The sequence below is a fragment of the Candoia aspera genome, chromosome 3 (genome assembly GCF_035149785.1).
Source record: "Candoia aspera isolate rCanAsp1 chromosome 3, rCanAsp1.hap2, whole genome shotgun sequence".
Classification (NCBI taxonomy): domain Eukaryota; kingdom Metazoa; phylum Chordata; class Lepidosauria; order Squamata; family Boidae; genus Candoia; species Candoia aspera.
This window is the reverse complement of record NC_086155.1, coordinates 2,189,474-2,205,478: the sequence shown is the minus strand read 5'-3', so window position 1 is coordinate 2,205,478 and position 16,005 is coordinate 2,189,474. Positions and strand designations below refer to the sequence as shown.

The following is a 16,005-nucleotide window of genomic DNA, read 5'->3' as shown; positions in this document are numbered from 1 at the left end:
AAGAAATGCCCCAAAGGCATCAGGAAGCTGAAATAAACCATTTCCCTGAGGCCAAAAGGCTAAACACTATCGTCCCTCAGTGAGCCTGCTTGTGTCTGAACGGCCAAGGAGGTAATAGATAGAATCTCTCCCAGACAGAACGATGGGCCTCGCTCCCAAACAGCAAGTCCTGGAATGGGGATGACCTTTAAGGAAGGGACCACGGCTGACGGCTGCTACCGCCACGCCCTTACACCCTTGGGAAACCCTCTCTCACACAGAAAATCAGTTAACCTGTTACATTGGAGGATCCTTCTGGCCTGCTCAGAAACTTGGGAAAACACACACACACACCCCTAGAGTGCTGAACTAAGCTGGCAAAAGCTGAACCTATTCCAAGTCAGTTTATTTTCCCCACGGGGGAAAAAATGGAAGTAGTAGTGAGGTGAAACCAGAGCGACCTGATTTCACTGTGTAAACAGTGTATTAGCTGTGCCAGAAACACTGACTCTGTCCGTGGCACTACCTGATTTGTAATAGTGGGACATGGTTGAGTAAACATGATTCTGCAGGAATACATTGCAAGGAAACGGCTCCAGAGAAAGAGTTTGATTTGCACACTCCACACGCTCGGCATCACGGGAATAACCACAGAAGGGGGGGGGGGAGGAAGGGGAAGTTCTGCCACTTGGACCAGAGGCAGAGAACTGCAGAATATGGGTTGGGCCCCGATTTGAGACAGACCTGGACTTAAGCTCCTCCTAACACGGAGCAAGGCTGAAAACCCCTGTGAAGATCAGCAGGAAGTGTGGCTCCTGATTACCAACAACGTAAAAAGAAAAATACCTGAAATTCTATTCACTGCAACCTACTCCCTGTCCAGGACTGGGGCATACACTGAAATGTACGGGGCAGTTCCAGTCCTTCCTGAAGCTTTCCGCAGCCCGAAGCTGGAAAGACGGTGAATCTGAGCACGTTTGCAGTCCCGTCTGTGCGCCCAGAGAGACTCTGCTTGTCCAGCTCTCTCACTGGAATGCTTGATGGAAACGTGGCAAAGTGGTGGCACCCAGGCCCGGGGAAAACATCGAGGGCAGCGGGTGAAGCGCTCCGAAGCCAAGGGAGGGCGTGGTTCCCGAGGAGGGCTCCTGCGGCGGCAGGGTGGTGAGGAGGGACTGGGTCTCTCCCTGGGAATAACCCATAACTAGCCCCCCCGAGGAGACAGGCGGGTTGCACGATGGGAGGTTCAAGGGAAGGAAGCCCAGGAGGTGGGAGAAGTCCATGTTAGCAGCACAGAGCGCTTCGGAGAGCAGAGCAGGGCTCTTGGAGAGCAGCGTCTCCTCCAGGGTGGGGGGCTGAGGCGAGGAAGAGGACGGCTCACCGGCTACCAGCGAAAGGCCTCCGGGGAGCTCTGCCACGCAGCTGTCCACCTCGGTTTTGGGAATTTTGTCTGGGAAGTATGAGGTAGATCCAAGCTGGTACTTCGGGGGAGGCTGTGGAGGGGAAGACGAGTCCAGAGGGTAGCTCATTCCCATTGGAAGGGGGTTGGGGACCAACGTGTGGGGCATCGCTGAGCTGGGCATAGCCGGGACGTGGGCCCCATACATGCCCACGGGAAGCATGCCAGGGAAGCTCTTGCTGCTCATCACATCCCGGGATGCCACGCACAAGACGGGGCTCAGCTCCTCCTTCACTGCCACCGCCGAGCTGCAGCTCAGGAGGCCCAGCATGTCCACCGGCTCGGCCTTGATCTTCAGCAGTTCTTGGGAGTGGCTCTTCTTCATGTGCCTGGTCAGGTGGTCCTTGCGGCCAAACCTCTGGGCACAGTACTGGCACAAGAAGTCCTTCCGGCCCGTGTGCACCACGAGGTGCCGCCGCACGTCTTTGCGGGTGTAGAAGCGCCGGTCGCAGTGGTCGCAGGGGTGCTTCTTCTCCTTCGTGCTGCCCGACGGCGGCCTGCGGGAGTGGGCCTTGAGGTGCTCCAGCAGCACCTGGGTGCTCTCGAACATCTGCAGGCACACTTTGCAGCTGAGGTCCCCACTGGCAGCGGCGTGCATGGCCAGGTGACGCCGGTAGCCGAGTTTGGTGTTATAGTTCTTGCCGCACTCTGGGCAATGGAGGGCCTCTTTGTTTGGGTCGTGAGTCTGAAGGTGGTTGCGAAGATGGTCCTTCCGGTGGAACATTTTCTCACAGTACATGCACTGGTGGGGCTTCTGGGCAGAGTGCGTGGCCAGGTGCCTTTTCGGGAAAAGAAGCAAAAGTGGCAACCATTTTATTGCTCTGCCCCCAGCCATACACTATGAAACTAGGGCAGGCAGAGCTTCGGTAAGTAGCTCCTGCTCTGCTGCGAAACATACCAGTTGTGAAGCCAAAGAAAAAGTCAAAATTAATCCCATTCAAATCCCCGTTCTTCCCAAACAAGCAGCCATACACCATCTTTCTTCCCTCCTGCATCCCTGGCTATCCAACAGAGGGACGTTCCCATACATTCACCTTCTGACACCTCCCCGGAACTGAACTTAGTCTTGCAATTGCAAAATTGATGGCAAAAAAACCCTCACATTGCAGGGAAGAATACTGTGCTACAAAAGAGAGACAGGAATTTGTGTCCCCTTTTCGTGTCCACCTTGCTCCCAGGGGATTAATGACTGTCAGAACAAAGGCAACCAAAGGCTGCCACAAGCCACATCAAGCTAGAGGGCAGAAGCTATAACAGACTAGTTATCAAGCGCATCTTACCGTTCCTGCCACCCTGCTTAAGGTAGCAATGTGTCCACTCCCCACCCCACCCCCGAAATCAAGTGAGCTATGTATCCGAGTGAGGATTTGAACCCAGTCCTAAGCTACCCTCCAACTGCATCGCATACCTGTAGAGCTTGTACTTGGAGGCAAAGGCCTTGCCACAGTGCAGTTGAGGGCAGCAGTAAGGCCTCTGCTCTGGGCTGGCTCTCAGTTTATCCACACCAGGGAAGGACACTTCAGACAGCTCATACTGGCACCTCCCTTGGCTCTCACTCTCTCGAGCTCTGGGTCTGGGCACTAGTTTCCAGCCCACCTCCTCCTCCTCCTCCTGCTTTGCATCTTGAATCCAGTTTGGGACGCTGGTGAAGAATGCGGTCATGGCAGGCCGAGCAGAGGAGGGCCACACAAAGTAGAATTCCTGCTCATGGGCATCTCACTGGTCCAGTCACATCCACCAACCCTTCTGAAAAGCTTCAGTGGAGAGAGTTCTGTGCCTGGAAGGGAGAAAGGTACTCGTAAGGGAGATAACGACATGCAACCACAGAGCAGCACCCATCGTTTATTATGCCCCTAATTGTAAGCACCAGGGCTTCAGTTCTAAACTGTCAGCCTCAATCCTAAAGAAGCAGTTGGATTTTTCCCCCCATCCCTGAAAATGCTGATCTCAATACTCAGGGAAAAACCCCCTCTCTGGAGTGTCAACGGTAGCAGTTTTTCTGCAATGAAAAGACTGCCTTACTGTACATTTTTCGCTGTAGGGATGTTTCCTAGAACTCCACACTAGTTCATCTTGGGGCGTTATTTGCTGAGACGACAAGTTCTGGATTCAGTATGAGGCGCTCTATAACTTTTGCAAACGTGACCATGATAACACTATCCTGCTTAAGTCACTTCCCCCATCTAATAAAGGCAGGCTGCCAGGATGGCCTTGCGGACTGTTCGGTATAAGAGAAAGCGCCGAACTGTCGTGTTTTGTATTTTTCCTCACTGCTGTTGGGAAAATGTATCTGGGGAAAAGAATAACTGATCTGGAAACCAGTTCTACAGCGAAGATGACGGTTGGACAAAGATCCATTAGTTGCTTATCTGCTTAATTCAATGCAAGACTGTCCACAGCAGGGAACAAATATAAAATGGCCATTGCTGGACTTACTCAAAGGAGTGAGTGGATCTACTTACACGTACAGTACACCAAATGATTATTATTAAAGCGAATGTATTTACCACTGGGGTTTAATTCCCTCACAACCACAGTATTATTTCCCAATGACTTCAAAGGCAAATAAAGTACTGCCAGCTCCCTGGAACAGCACACTTCCTCTTCTGTGATCTGGCTATAGTCCCATCAGAGTACTCTGCTGAAAATGCACAGCTGTCTCAGGCGGAACATGTGCTTCTCGGACGTTTTAAAAACTGCCGTGTTTATTGAAAAAGGGTGACTGGCTCAGCTGCATTTTAATTCATAACCAGGCGTGCAGGTAGTACACATGCAGAGACACACTATGTTTGTGTACCTGCTTAGGAATTCGTTGAGCAAGCATGGCAGCTTTTCACTCAGTTGCACCCAGTCCAAGTAAGTCAAACACAACAAGGTCATATAACCTCAGAGAGATGAGCGCAGACTCTGAGCTCCAGTAGTTTTCCTACGCCTTCCCTTCTTTATCACAGCAAGCTTGCCGAACTGATGGGTTGCTTCCCTCATTTAAAATGTAGCAAATATATATCCTTTTTGTGGAATAAGTAGGTGTCTACATGACACAGTAAACTACAAACTAGTCAACCGTGTGCTGCGTGACCCCAGAAAACAGAGCAGAGCATGCTCTGATCCCAATTATCATAGAGAAGCACGTGGGATGAACACGGCCAAGGAGAGGGCTACTGAATCAGGCCGGGAACTATCCCGACCAGCATTCTGTATCACATAAAATCTCATTTGTAGCCAACAGCTGTAAAGCGTACACAATCGGTACCATGGAAACACTGTGTGCATGTATATATCTGTATCTATTTAAAAAGCAGTTTTCACCATTAGGCTACCCGTCGCCCCCAAAAGATAAGAGAATCACACAAGAAATCTTTTGGATAGGAACTCCAAGATGCTATTATTGGGGGGGGGGGCGAAAGTCGTCATTATACACTCCTACATTTCTATCCTTTGGAAGGAGGTTGATTAACTGTCCCCCGTTTCTCTTCTTCTCTTGTGGCAGCAGGACAAAGGAACGTGTGCCATTTGTCCATCTAGGTGGGGGAGTTGCCCTCTCCTTGCCCAAAGGTCTCCAGAGACCAAGCAGGGCATTTGCAAGGCGCAGGAGGCAGAGAAGGGGCCTTCCTGGCCCGGCTGGGTGGATGGTACCTGAAGCTTTCCAGCTCTGAGACGTGGCTCCATCCAGATCACGGTTTCCCAAACTTGGCCACTTTTAGACGGGTGGAGTTCAACTCCCAGATTTCCTCAGCCAGCATGGGGAATTCTGGAAGTTGAACTCCACCCGCCTAAAAGTGGCCAAGTTCCAAACAGGGGTCCAGGAGGAGGCGAGGGTGCCCCACATCCGGGAGAGGCCCCCCCCGCCCAAAATAACGCGGCTCCAACGAGAAGGTTCAAAGGCGCTTCCTGCCCCCGTTCGCCGCTTCGGCTCCTCCCTTGGAAGCCCGGCCGGATCCTCCCGCGGCGGCCCCCCCGGCCGGTCTCTCCCCCTCGGCCTTGGAAGGGGATACTGCGGGGGGGCGCAGACCAGGCAGGCGGGGGCCCCGATCCGCGGGCGCAAAGGGGGCCCGAACTGTTCCGCCGGACCCGCCGAGCTTTCCCCCGGCGCGCATGCGCACTTCGGAGCGCGCGGCCGCCTCCCGCCCGGCCCTCGGGGCCCCCCGATGCCGCCTGCCTGCCTGCTTTTTGTGCTTCGCTCACCGCCGCCGGCGTGGCTCCCCTCTGCCGTCCAGTCCCGGCGCCTTGAGACACAGGAGGGGGGGGAGGAGGGCCCGAGGGTTGCCGTAGGAACCGCGGGCGTGGCGGAGGCCCCATGGCGGGAGGCGCCGGCGAGGGAGGGAAGGCGGTGACGATGCCCCCGAGGGGGACGCGGCAGCGGCGCCTCCCGCCCAGCTGCCTTTATTTTCCTGTCGCGGGCTAGCTCGCGCCCCTCAAGGCCTCCAAGGCGCCATTTCCGGCCCAAACCGGAAGTCACCTCGGCCTGCCCTCCCTGGCGCGCGGGGCCTGGCGGGAGGGGCGGGGCGAGCGAGCCGGTCCCCATGGAGACGGCCCGGGGGGCCTAGCTAGGCCGCGCGGCTTCTCTCGGCCGGGGAGGCATGGCGGCTCTCGGCGGCCTGGGCTCCGGCCTCCTGCTCTTGCTCGCTCTCCCGCGCCTGGGCGGCGCCGACAGCGACTGGGACCCTGCCGGATACCTGCTCTATTGCCCCTGCATGGGTGAGGCCCGGGTCCGCCGTCTTCCCTCCCTTCGGGGCGGCCCGTTCCTGCCCCTCCGCCATCACGCCCAGCGGGCGGCATGAAACGGCGCGGACTTGCCCGGCTGCCCTCGCTTTGCCCCCCCTGCGCCGCCGGCCTCCAACCTGGAGCCCTCCAGGCGGTGCGCCTTCCTTTGGAAGCTGCACTACAACTCCCATCATCCCCGTGCGCCATGGGAGTCCCGCTGGGGTGGGGGCGGGTTAACCCGGCCTTTGTGGGAAGACGCGGGTCGGGGGCCCTCGTGGTCTTCCGCAGCGCGGTTCGTTTGTTTTCGTCTTATTCCTCTGGATCGGTGGATAGAACGTGCGGGGCCGCCCCGCTCCGCTCCCCGCCTGGCCGGCTTGTTTTCCTTCCTCCCAGCGGGAAACGCTTTTCTTGCGCCGAAGCTGATTCCGCCCCGGCTGAGCCGCTCAAACGCACCGCAGCAAAAAGCCCACGAAGCGGGTGTGAATTCTCGCGCAGGAAATCCTTCCTTCTGCTCTGCCCGTCCGTTTCCCGCGTCCGGAGACTGTGGTCGGCATCTCAAGGCTGGAGCCTGGTTTATGGGGTGCCCGTCCCGCTCCTTTTGCAGAGGGGCCCAGGGGGGCGCGCCGAGTGCTCCCCCCTAGCTTCCCCCACGACAACGACCCTGTGAGGTAGGTGGGGCTGAGAAGCAGTGTCACCGGCCCAGAGCCCCCCGGGGAGCTTCTGTGGCTGAGGGGGGACCGAAATCTGGGTCTCCCCACTCCTGGCCCAGCACCTTCTCCGCTAGACCCCCTGGCTCTCCTGAGCTAAGAAATCGCCCTGGATCTAGCAATGTGTGAGTTCGGCAGCCTTATCAGTTTGTTGAATCAATCAATCATCCAGTGTATCTAAAGCACAATTGTTTGTTCGCTCATTCATTCATTCATTCATTCATTCAATTTCTATGGCCACCCTTGCCATCAGGAGCTGAGCTTGACGTGAACGTGCCTTTAATTTCAGCCTCATGGTTCAACTCACCATAATGAAAGGAGGGAGATCTTCATTAGGCCTGTCCAGGCTTGGTGATGTTTCCTTGCCCAATGAGCAAAAAAGGGTATTTTATGTTCTCTTCAAAGGGAGATTTGGGAATCAAGCAGACCATTTCCTGGGCACTTTGGCGTTTGCTAAGACGATGAATCGGACTTTAGCTGTGCCTCCGTGGATTGAGTACCGGCATCACAGGCCTCCCTACACGAATGTGAGTAATGGCTGTTTGGGCTGGATTCAGAGCTTTTGACATGGAGGACATTGTGAGCTCCCTTTTTAAGGCACACTATTTGGTTCAAGAGTACTGTATATCCAACCTGCCCATTTGCCCACTTTGAATTGGAAGCAGGCAGTAAAGTTCCTTTACTGTGATGTGGATTTGTTATTGTTAAATAATTATGTGTTTGGTGTATTTCGGTAATCTTGGGTTTCTTTTTTGTTATAGCTGCATGTTCCATACCAAGAATACTTCAAGCTGGCGCCTCTCCTAGAATACCACCGAGTCATTAGCTTGGAGAAATTTATGGAAAAGCTGGCACCCACCCACTGGCCTCCTGGCAAGAGAGTGGCATATTGCTTTGAAGTTGCAGCTCAGAGAAGTGCTGACAAAAAGACCTGTCCTATGAAGGTAGGAGTCCTCCCCACTCCTGAGGATCTGGGGGAGTTCCAGAACTTTTCTACTTATATTGCCATTCCCATTTTGTTGGCCGTTGCATTCCAAACAGTATGCTTTGTGAATCATTTCTGGCCCTGTTTTGTCTCCATGTTTTTACTGAGCCTTAGAGTTTAGCTGTCAAGCTGATATGCAGATTTCAGGAGAGGGCCTTGAGATGCCACTAGGGAGCCCCTGCCCCTGCCCTCCTCAGCCTCGGTCTGCTGTCATGAATCAACATCCCCCCATTGTTTTTGCAGGATGGAAACCCTTTTGGGCCTTTCTGGGATCAGTTTGCTGTGGAGTTTGATAGGTCGGAGCTGTTCAGACGCCTGTCCTTCACTGCCTTTTATAAGGACGACTGGAACCAAAGGTAGCAAGTGCAAGTTGGGGATTGCTCACCGGGCAGGATCCTGGGCAGACAATCTAATTCAGTGTTTCTCAACCTCTGCCGCTTTAAGATGGGTGGACTTCAACTCCCAGAATTCCCCAGCCAGCATGGCTGGTTGGGGAATTCTGGGAGTTGAAGTCCATACATCTTAAGGTTGCAGAGGTTGAGAAACACTGATCTAATTCATAGTAAGATTAGAGGGGCACGCATCCTGCCTTCCCACCTTGAATAAGCAAAATATAGCAATATTTTTAAAAATAAGGCACATTACTACAGCATTACTTCATCACTGAGGCTGGGAGAAGAAAGGCTAGATTTCAACTAGGGTTGTCTTTGATTTCAACGAAATGTTCGGCAGTAAAGAAACGTAGTAAGTTTTAGTATGTTGATTCTTTGCAAAGGTTTCAGCCCCTGATTAAACTACAGGGAAGTGTGTTTTAGTGTTGGTTTCTTAACAGGGTCACCCACACTCCCCAAAGCACTGCGAGGTGTCTGGAGAATCACTCTCTATTTCTGAGCCAAATTCCATAACTGAAGTAATTTTTTTTTTAAAAAACCTTTCCTTATTTACCTCTGCCTTCCAGGAAGCAGATACAGCAGCATCGGAACTTTCAGTGGTGTTTTGTGCTTGGGGTATCCTCTTTCAAGGGAGGATTGATCCATTATTGAGACCTCCTTAACAAGTGAGAATAGGGAAGGTCTGTTGCCAAGTGTTGTCATGGCAACAGAGTAGAAAGCCACCCAAGGACCAAGGGCAGCCCTCATCCCTGCAAACTGGGAGTCCCCAGCTTGATCTCTCTGTGCTGATACCATTCATCAGAATGCCTTCCGGTATATTTCCACAAAGCAAGGGGCTCTGCAGGTTGAGCTCTGAAGATTATTTCCCGCCTCGTTCCTTGTGTAAGATGGTGATGTAGCTTGTTTTCGCCAGTTGCTGGAGTTACTTGCTTGACGCCTACAGAGCAAGATCGTTTGTTTATTCATTTCTCTCTTTGTGTGGTTAGAGTTCCCTGAGCTAGCTTTTTGGATTGCAAACATTTTATTACCATACTGGTAGTCCCCAACTTAAAGGTAAAGGTAAAGGTTTCCCTTGACGTAAAGTCCAGTCGTGTCCGACTCTAGGGGGCGGTGCTCATCTCCGTTTCAAAGCCTTGGAGCCGGCGTTGTCCATAGGACACTTCCGGGTCATGTGGCCAGCATGACTCACGGAACGCCGTTACCTTCCCGCCGAAGCGGTACCAATTAATCTACTCACATTTGCATGTTTTCGAACTGCTTGGTGTGCAGAAGCTGGGACGAGCAACGGGAGCTCACCCCGCCGCGCGGTTTCGAACCGCCGACCTTCCGATCGACAGCTCAGTGGTTTAACCCGCAGCGCCACCGCGTCCCTAGTCCCCAACTTACGACCATTCATTTAGTGACCATTCAAAGTTACAACGGCGCTGCAAAAGGTGACTTACGACTGGTTCTCACACAACTGTCGAAATGTCCCTGTGGTCCCATGATCAAATTTCAGGCACTTGGCAATCGGCTCCCGTTTACAACATTGCAGTGTTCCGGGGTCACATGATTGCCATTTGCAAACCTTCCCAGCCAGCTTCTGACAAGCAAAGTCGATGGGGGAAGCCAGATTCACTTAACAACTGTGGTAATTTGCTTAACGGCCACTGCAAAAAAGGTCATAAAATTGGGTGTGACTCACTTAACAACTGCCTTGCTTAGCAGTGTAAGTTCTGGTCCCTATTGTAGTTGTAAGTCAAGGACTGCCTGGACTAGGTAACATTGCCAGTGTAGGAAATGTGGGGATTTATCTATCTGCTGCTGCTCAATTCCTGAAGGCTCAGAGTGGTTTACCTCCACCAAAACATTAAAGTTGAAACATCTCTGTGCTTCTCTTGTCCACTTGGTTCAGACTTTCAGCCATGCTGGCAGGTCTGTCTTTCCTTTGGCTGCCAGGAATAAAAGAAGGAAACTCTGTGTTTCTATTTCTGCTCTGTTGTCTCCTAGGTTTCCACCCTCTGAACATCCTGTTCTTGCCCTTCCGGGTGCACCGGCCCAGTTTCCTGTTCTGGAAGAGTACCGGCCCCTGCACCGCTATGTGGTGTGGTCTGACGAGATGGTGGACAAAGGAGAGTCCTATATTAATTCACTCCTAATCAGACCCTACGTGGGAATCCACTTGCGTGTGGGTTCGGACTGGGTACGTGACTGGCAGAGCCTCATCGGGGTTCTGTTTCCCACGATTGTCTTTGTGTTCGGCTACCACACCAATGACAAAGACAAGAGAGAACTTATAAGAACCTGTTTTTATTACTAATCAAATTAGTAACACAAAACTGGGTGGCTAATATACCGTATAAAACATCAGCAGTCAAACAAACAAACAAAAACCTGGGGCAAGGCCCTCTCATTGAAAATGCAAAACTCCTTTGCCTTGTGTCCGTGCCGGAGCTCCCGAACTAACAGCCTGGCTCCAATGCCTGGGGAAGAGCCAGGTCTTCATGGCCTTCCAAAGGCCAGTAAGGTTGGGGTTGTCTGTATCTCTGGGGGGAGGTTGTTCCATGGGGCAGGTACCATGACAAAGAAGGTGTACCTCCTAGGCCCACCAGGTAACATTGTCTCATCAAGGGGACCCGGAGCATGCCCACTGTGCCAGATCTGGTGGGACAGGCAGAAACCATCGGGGAGAGACAGTCCCACCAGTAATGCGTCCCAATGCCGTGTAGCTCTTTAAAGCTGACAACCAGCCCCTTGAGTTGCGTCCAGAAGCCTACTGGAATGCCTTCAGAATGCTTTTCAAGGGCAGCCCTGCGTAGAGTGCATTGCAATGAGCGTCCATGGGCAGGCCCTAAGGAATGAGTACAGCTGGCACACAAGATGGATTTGTGCCAAGGCCCCCCTGGCCAAAGCTGCCACCTGCTCCTTGAGCAGGAGCTGCGAGTCCAATAGGACCTCCAGATGGAGTATCAACTCTGCCTGGGGGTGTATAATCCCCTTCAACGTTAACAGTGGGAAATCACCAGATACAGGAAGCCTTGAGCCCGCAGCCACTCTTGTCTCGTTAGGGTTGAGTTGAAGCCAGTTCCTCCCCATCCAGACCCCCACAGTCCCCAGGCACTGGAGAAGCACTTGGACAGCCCGGGTACAACTGAGAGTCATCAGCAAACTGATATGTGCCAACAGATCTCACCCAGCTGTTTCCCACAGATGTTAAACAGGAGCAGGGAAAGAGTCAAGCTGTTAGTTTGGGAGCTTCGGCATCCTCTGACTATCTTCACTGTCACTTATTTCTTAAAAGGTGGTGCCTGGAACTGGATACAGTACTCAATATATTGTACTTCCTAGACTTCTGTTGATTTGGCCCAAAATTGTTTTTGCTGTTTTAGCAGCCATGTCTCACCATGTGATCAATTACAATCTCAATATCCTTTTTACACACAGTATTTCACACCCATCTACCTCACATACTTGTGTTTTTAATTTCTTTCTCGTTAATGAAAAATTGTGCATTTCTCTTTATTAAGTGCCACTGTTATTTTCTGCCCACTTCTCTAGTATTTTTAATTGTTATTTGTCTTCTGGATTTGAACTACCCTACCTAGTTTTGTTTGATCTCCCAATCTGATGAGGATTCCCTCCTTTTTTTTTTATCCAAGCAATTAAGATAAAAATCAAAGGGGTGCCAGCCTAGGACCAAACTTGGGTTTTCCATTTGATACATCATTAATAGATACAGGTAGTACTCGACTTATGACCTTTCATTTAAACAACTGTTCAAACTTACAACGGTGCTGGAAAAAGTGACTTGGGGCCAGTCCTCATGACCGTCATAGCGTCCCTGTGGTCATGTGATCAAAATTCAGGCGCTTGGAAACTGGCATGTATTTACAGTGGTTGCAGCATCCCAGCTTCATGTGATCACCATTTGCAACCTTCTCAGCCAGCTTCTGACAAGCAAAGTCAATGGGGAAAGCCAGATTTGCGTAACGACCACATGATTCGCTTAATGACCATGGCAAAAAGATCGTAAAATCGGGCATGATGCACTTAATGACCACCTCTCTTAACGACAGAAGCTCTGCTCCCAACTGTGATCATAAGTGAGGACTGCTTGTACGCCAGCCAGCTCACACTTAACCAGCTTGCTAATCAGAGTATCTTGGAATACTTTGTCAGATGCTTTTGTTGAAGTGGAGGATATATTACGACATCTGGTCATTGATGTAATAAAGGATTGGGTTGGATATATTAGGTCCACCACAATCCACAGTGTGCTAAAGCAGTTAGTTCAACCAACTAACCAACCAGGAAAGGGATAAGATCAGTGTGATCAGACAAATTCTTGACAGCCCCTTGCTGACTTTAGGGAATCGCATTCTTTCCAAAGTGCCAATGGATCAATCTCTTTATGATACCCTGTATGGTTTTCCCAAGTACTGACATTAGGCTGGCTGTCCACTCCTCCGACCTCTTCTTCCTCCCAGCGTCCATCCAGATGGACGTGGGTGCAGTAGTGCCTTCCCCCTCATGTTCCCCGTTGGTATCAGGAAGTACGAAATCATTGATCCCTGAAGCTAAGAACATAGATGCAATGACTAGTAGCCAGCACTGACAGTGTTATCCTCCCTTGTTTCTGTCCCCTGTTAGAAAAATGCATGCAATATGCTGAAGGAGGGCACCGCTGGGTCCCACTTAATGGCGTCGCCGCAGTGTGTGGGCTATGATCGCAACGCTGCTGCGCCCCTGACCATGGATATGTGTTTGCCAGACCTGAAGGAGATCGAGCGAGCCCTCAGACTCTGGGTGGGGAAGACAGATGCAAGAGCCGTGTATGTGGCCACTGACTCAGAGCCCTACACCAAAGAAATACAGCAGTTTTTCAAACAAAAGGTAACCCCCATCCCAACCAAAGAAAATTGTATTTGTCTCGGCAAGGGTTGAGCTTATATATTGTTAAGCGCAAAACTCACCATTTTGAGGTTGGATCATGCCCCGAAATTCAATTTAATTTGTTCGATTTAGACACCGCCCAACTCCTCGCAGTGTACAATAAAACCAACAACATAAAAACAGGATACAATAATTATAAAAGAATGAAACCCCATGGCGGATTCAGCTAACCACACACACACGCAATCCAGCACTTACGAATTAGTTCCGGTAATCTGGAATGAAATGGATTATAGTATAAACTGTTTGGGGAAGATAATTGTTTTGAAAAGACTAAATAAATAAAGAGTAAAAGACCAACCCCGACAGAAAAAATGCTTTCACATTTGAAATTAGGAAAGCCAAATGGTTATGCAAATTAAAAGTAGTTTGGCTGTAGGAAATCATAATTGGGAAAAATGAATATCATGTAATTCTACAATGCATCGGGGTGCAGCAGATTAACGATGGCTGCTGTCAGACATCCCGGCTCAGAGGTGGCATGGACCTCTGAACCTCACATTTGCTATTTGCTTGTGGCCCCTTATTTCCAGGAACAGTGTAATTAATGCATTCTGCCTATTTCCTCATTGCAGATAAAAGTGGTACATTTGCAACCTGAAGTGGCCCAGATAGATCTGTACATTCTTGGCCAGTCCGATCATTTTATTGGCAACTGCGTCTCCTCTTTTACTGCCTTCGTGAAACGGGAGCGGGATGTGCACAGGAGGCCGTCCTCCTTTTTTGGCATGGACTACCCACCAAAGCTGCGAGATGAATTGTGACCCACAGAGGACAGTAGGCTTTGGGTTTTGTGATACACAACTCAGCTTAACACAAAACCCTGTTGGAGGGAAGCATGCATCTGGTAAATCCTGCAGATTCATCCTGGTGCCGTTCTTCTCAGAAAATCCCGTTCTCTCCCTGCTATGGCTGAATCACGGAATCCTCTGAATATGCGGCTTGAACTTCCTCCTTCCTGGCCTCCTTACCCCAGTCAGAATTAACGTCTCAACTGGTGCTTGCTTAGTGCACAGTATATTACAATGGCATGGACAGTAAGTCACAAAAAGTGTTCTGGAGTTCAGCACTGACAAACAGAGGATGGTTTAATTGCCCGTTTAACTGATTAATATTTGTCTGGCATGTTTTAGCTTACCTCTTTCCAGAATGGATTTAATCTCCATTTCCTCTGCTTGGACCAGGGAGACTAAATCTGAATCTGCTGGGATCTGTAACGTGATTTGGTATCTTCAGAACCAAGGCCTAATTAGCACTGAAGCCTCCAGTAACTGGAGGAGTGTGCTGCAACTACATACATTTTTTAAAAAAATTTCAGAATACAAGAGATATTTTTAAATGGTTTTGTATTTTACAGAAATAACAGTCTAAATGCTGAAAAATAATCTCCAAGGAATCATCTCTTTTTTAAAACACAAAAACTTTCTCATTCCTTACTTTTACTGGATACATCAACCATTTTTTAGAGAATTCTGAGTAACTTGTTGGAGAAGAGACCTGACGCTACCGAGTTCTCTGGCGAAGGCTCTGATGCTGGGAAGGGTGGAAGGAAAGAGAAGCAGAGGCAGCCAGCAGCAACGTGGAGGGACTCAGTTACGGTGGCGGTGAGGGCACCATTGGGAGACCCGAAAGACCAGGCTGGGGACAAAACATCATGGAGAAAGTCTATGTAGTTGCTAAGAGTTGACACCGGTTTGATGGCAGATAATCATAAATCTGAGTATCAGCTATGATTCTGGGAGCTTGGCTAGCAATGTGTCTCTTTCTTTGCCATCTGTCCTGAAAATCTGGTCTGGCCTCTTTCTTGAAGTTATTTTGTTTGAAAGAGAAATAGGCTTTCTTGCCATTCTTTTTAAGCTTTGAAGCTGTGAATTTTTAAAAGGTGTCAGCAGAAATAACCAGTCAGCTTTCAGTGCTCTAAATCTTAGAAAGTGGGGTGAACTCTTGGCTCCTACTTATGCCTAATTTTAGAGAAGTGCCTGTTCTCCTGGTGGTGTGCAGTCCTAAGCTGCAGCGGAATCTTTTATTGATGGTTGTTCTCAGCAGCTCCAGTACCTCATTTTTCTCTGTCTGCCTCTGCCACTTGACTGGCTTCTAAGGGTTATAAAAGTATTTTAATTTTTTTTAATAAACCACAAAACGTTTCATTGGCAGTCTGTAGCAGCAGGGATCCTGCCCACTACATCTGAATGCCTTCAGAAGTTACTTTCAGCTGTTTCTTGCTTTGAATCATAAAACCCAAAGGGTGGGAAGGACTTGCAAGATCATCTAGTCCAACCCCCTGCCCAGAGTGACGGCAGGGGGAACCGCCACTCATGCTCCAGGTTTGTCCCCAGCAAATGGCCCAACATGCCAAGGTATCGCCATGGAAAGACACTCCGTTTAACTTGATCAGGTGCTGCGGTTAAACCCTTCCTTCCATAAAAAAAAAGCGAATTGAAAGTGGCTCTTGAGGCCGTCTGGTCCAGTGCGCTGCTCAATGCAAGAATCCAAATTAAAGCCTCCCCCAACAGATTTGCCTTTTTCCGTTTTAAACAGGCCAGCGAAACAGGTGCCTTCTGGAACCCTGACCTTCAGCTATGCATCCAATACTTTATTTGTGCAGTACAAAAAACTGTATGATGCCTGATTCACTAGATTCCAAGCGGCCGGCTTAGATAAAATAGATAAAACTGTAATAAGAACAGCACGGTGCTTCAGGGCTTGGTCATCTCTCTCCATCTCGCTCAATAGGTAGATGAAGCCACTGGGAGAGGTCATCCCTTGGACTGGGATTAAGTCTCAGTTTGCTGCTGATGCCGGCTTTACTCTTCCAGGCCAGGCAGGTGATGGGGGGGATGCCCTGACTCC

The 16,005-nt window shown here is 50.4% G+C and overlaps 2 protein-coding genes across 4 annotated transcripts; one reads left to right on the top strand and one right to left on the bottom strand.

The window, feature by feature from the left end:
* Nucleotides 1-349: 349 nt before the first annotated feature.
* PLAGL2 (PLAG1 like zinc finger 2) lies at nt 350-5,875 on the bottom strand. 2 transcript variants are annotated; one of them, XM_063296803.1, is made up of 3 exons: nt 5,621-5,875; nt 2,844-3,212; nt 350-2,214 (listed from the first exon to the last, which is right to left on the bottom strand). In XM_063296803.1, the coding sequence occupies exons 2-3, from the start codon at nt 3,095-3,097 to the stop codon at nt 1,005-1,007; spliced, it is 1,464 nt and encodes a 487-aa protein (XP_063152873.1). In that variant the 5' UTR covers nt 3,098-3,212; nt 5,621-5,875; the 3' UTR covers nt 350-1,004. The 2 variants fall into 2 exon arrangements, with proteins under 2 accessions (XP_063152873.1, XP_063152872.1); XM_063296802.1 differs by lacking the exon at nt 5,621-5,875 and having other exon boundaries at nt 2,844-3,378.
* A 115-nt stretch (nt 5,876-5,990) lies between these two features.
* On the top strand, nt 5,991-14,676 carry POFUT1 (protein O-fucosyltransferase 1). Of its 2 annotated transcripts, none has more exons than XM_063296804.1 (7): nt 5,991-6,133; nt 7,252-7,373; nt 7,608-7,790; nt 8,075-8,187; nt 10,213-10,405; nt 12,853-13,095; nt 13,731-14,676. In XM_063296804.1, the coding sequence occupies exons 1-7, from the start codon at nt 6,016-6,018 to the stop codon at nt 13,917-13,919; spliced, it is 1,161 nt and encodes a 386-aa protein (XP_063152874.1). In that variant the 5' UTR covers nt 5,991-6,015; the 3' UTR covers nt 13,920-14,676. The 2 variants fall into 2 exon arrangements, with proteins under 2 accessions (XP_063152874.1, XP_063152875.1); XM_063296805.1 differs by lacking the exon at nt 5,991-6,133 and adding an exon at nt 6,767-6,807.
* The last annotated feature ends 1,329 nt before the right edge of the window (nt 14,677-16,005 follow it).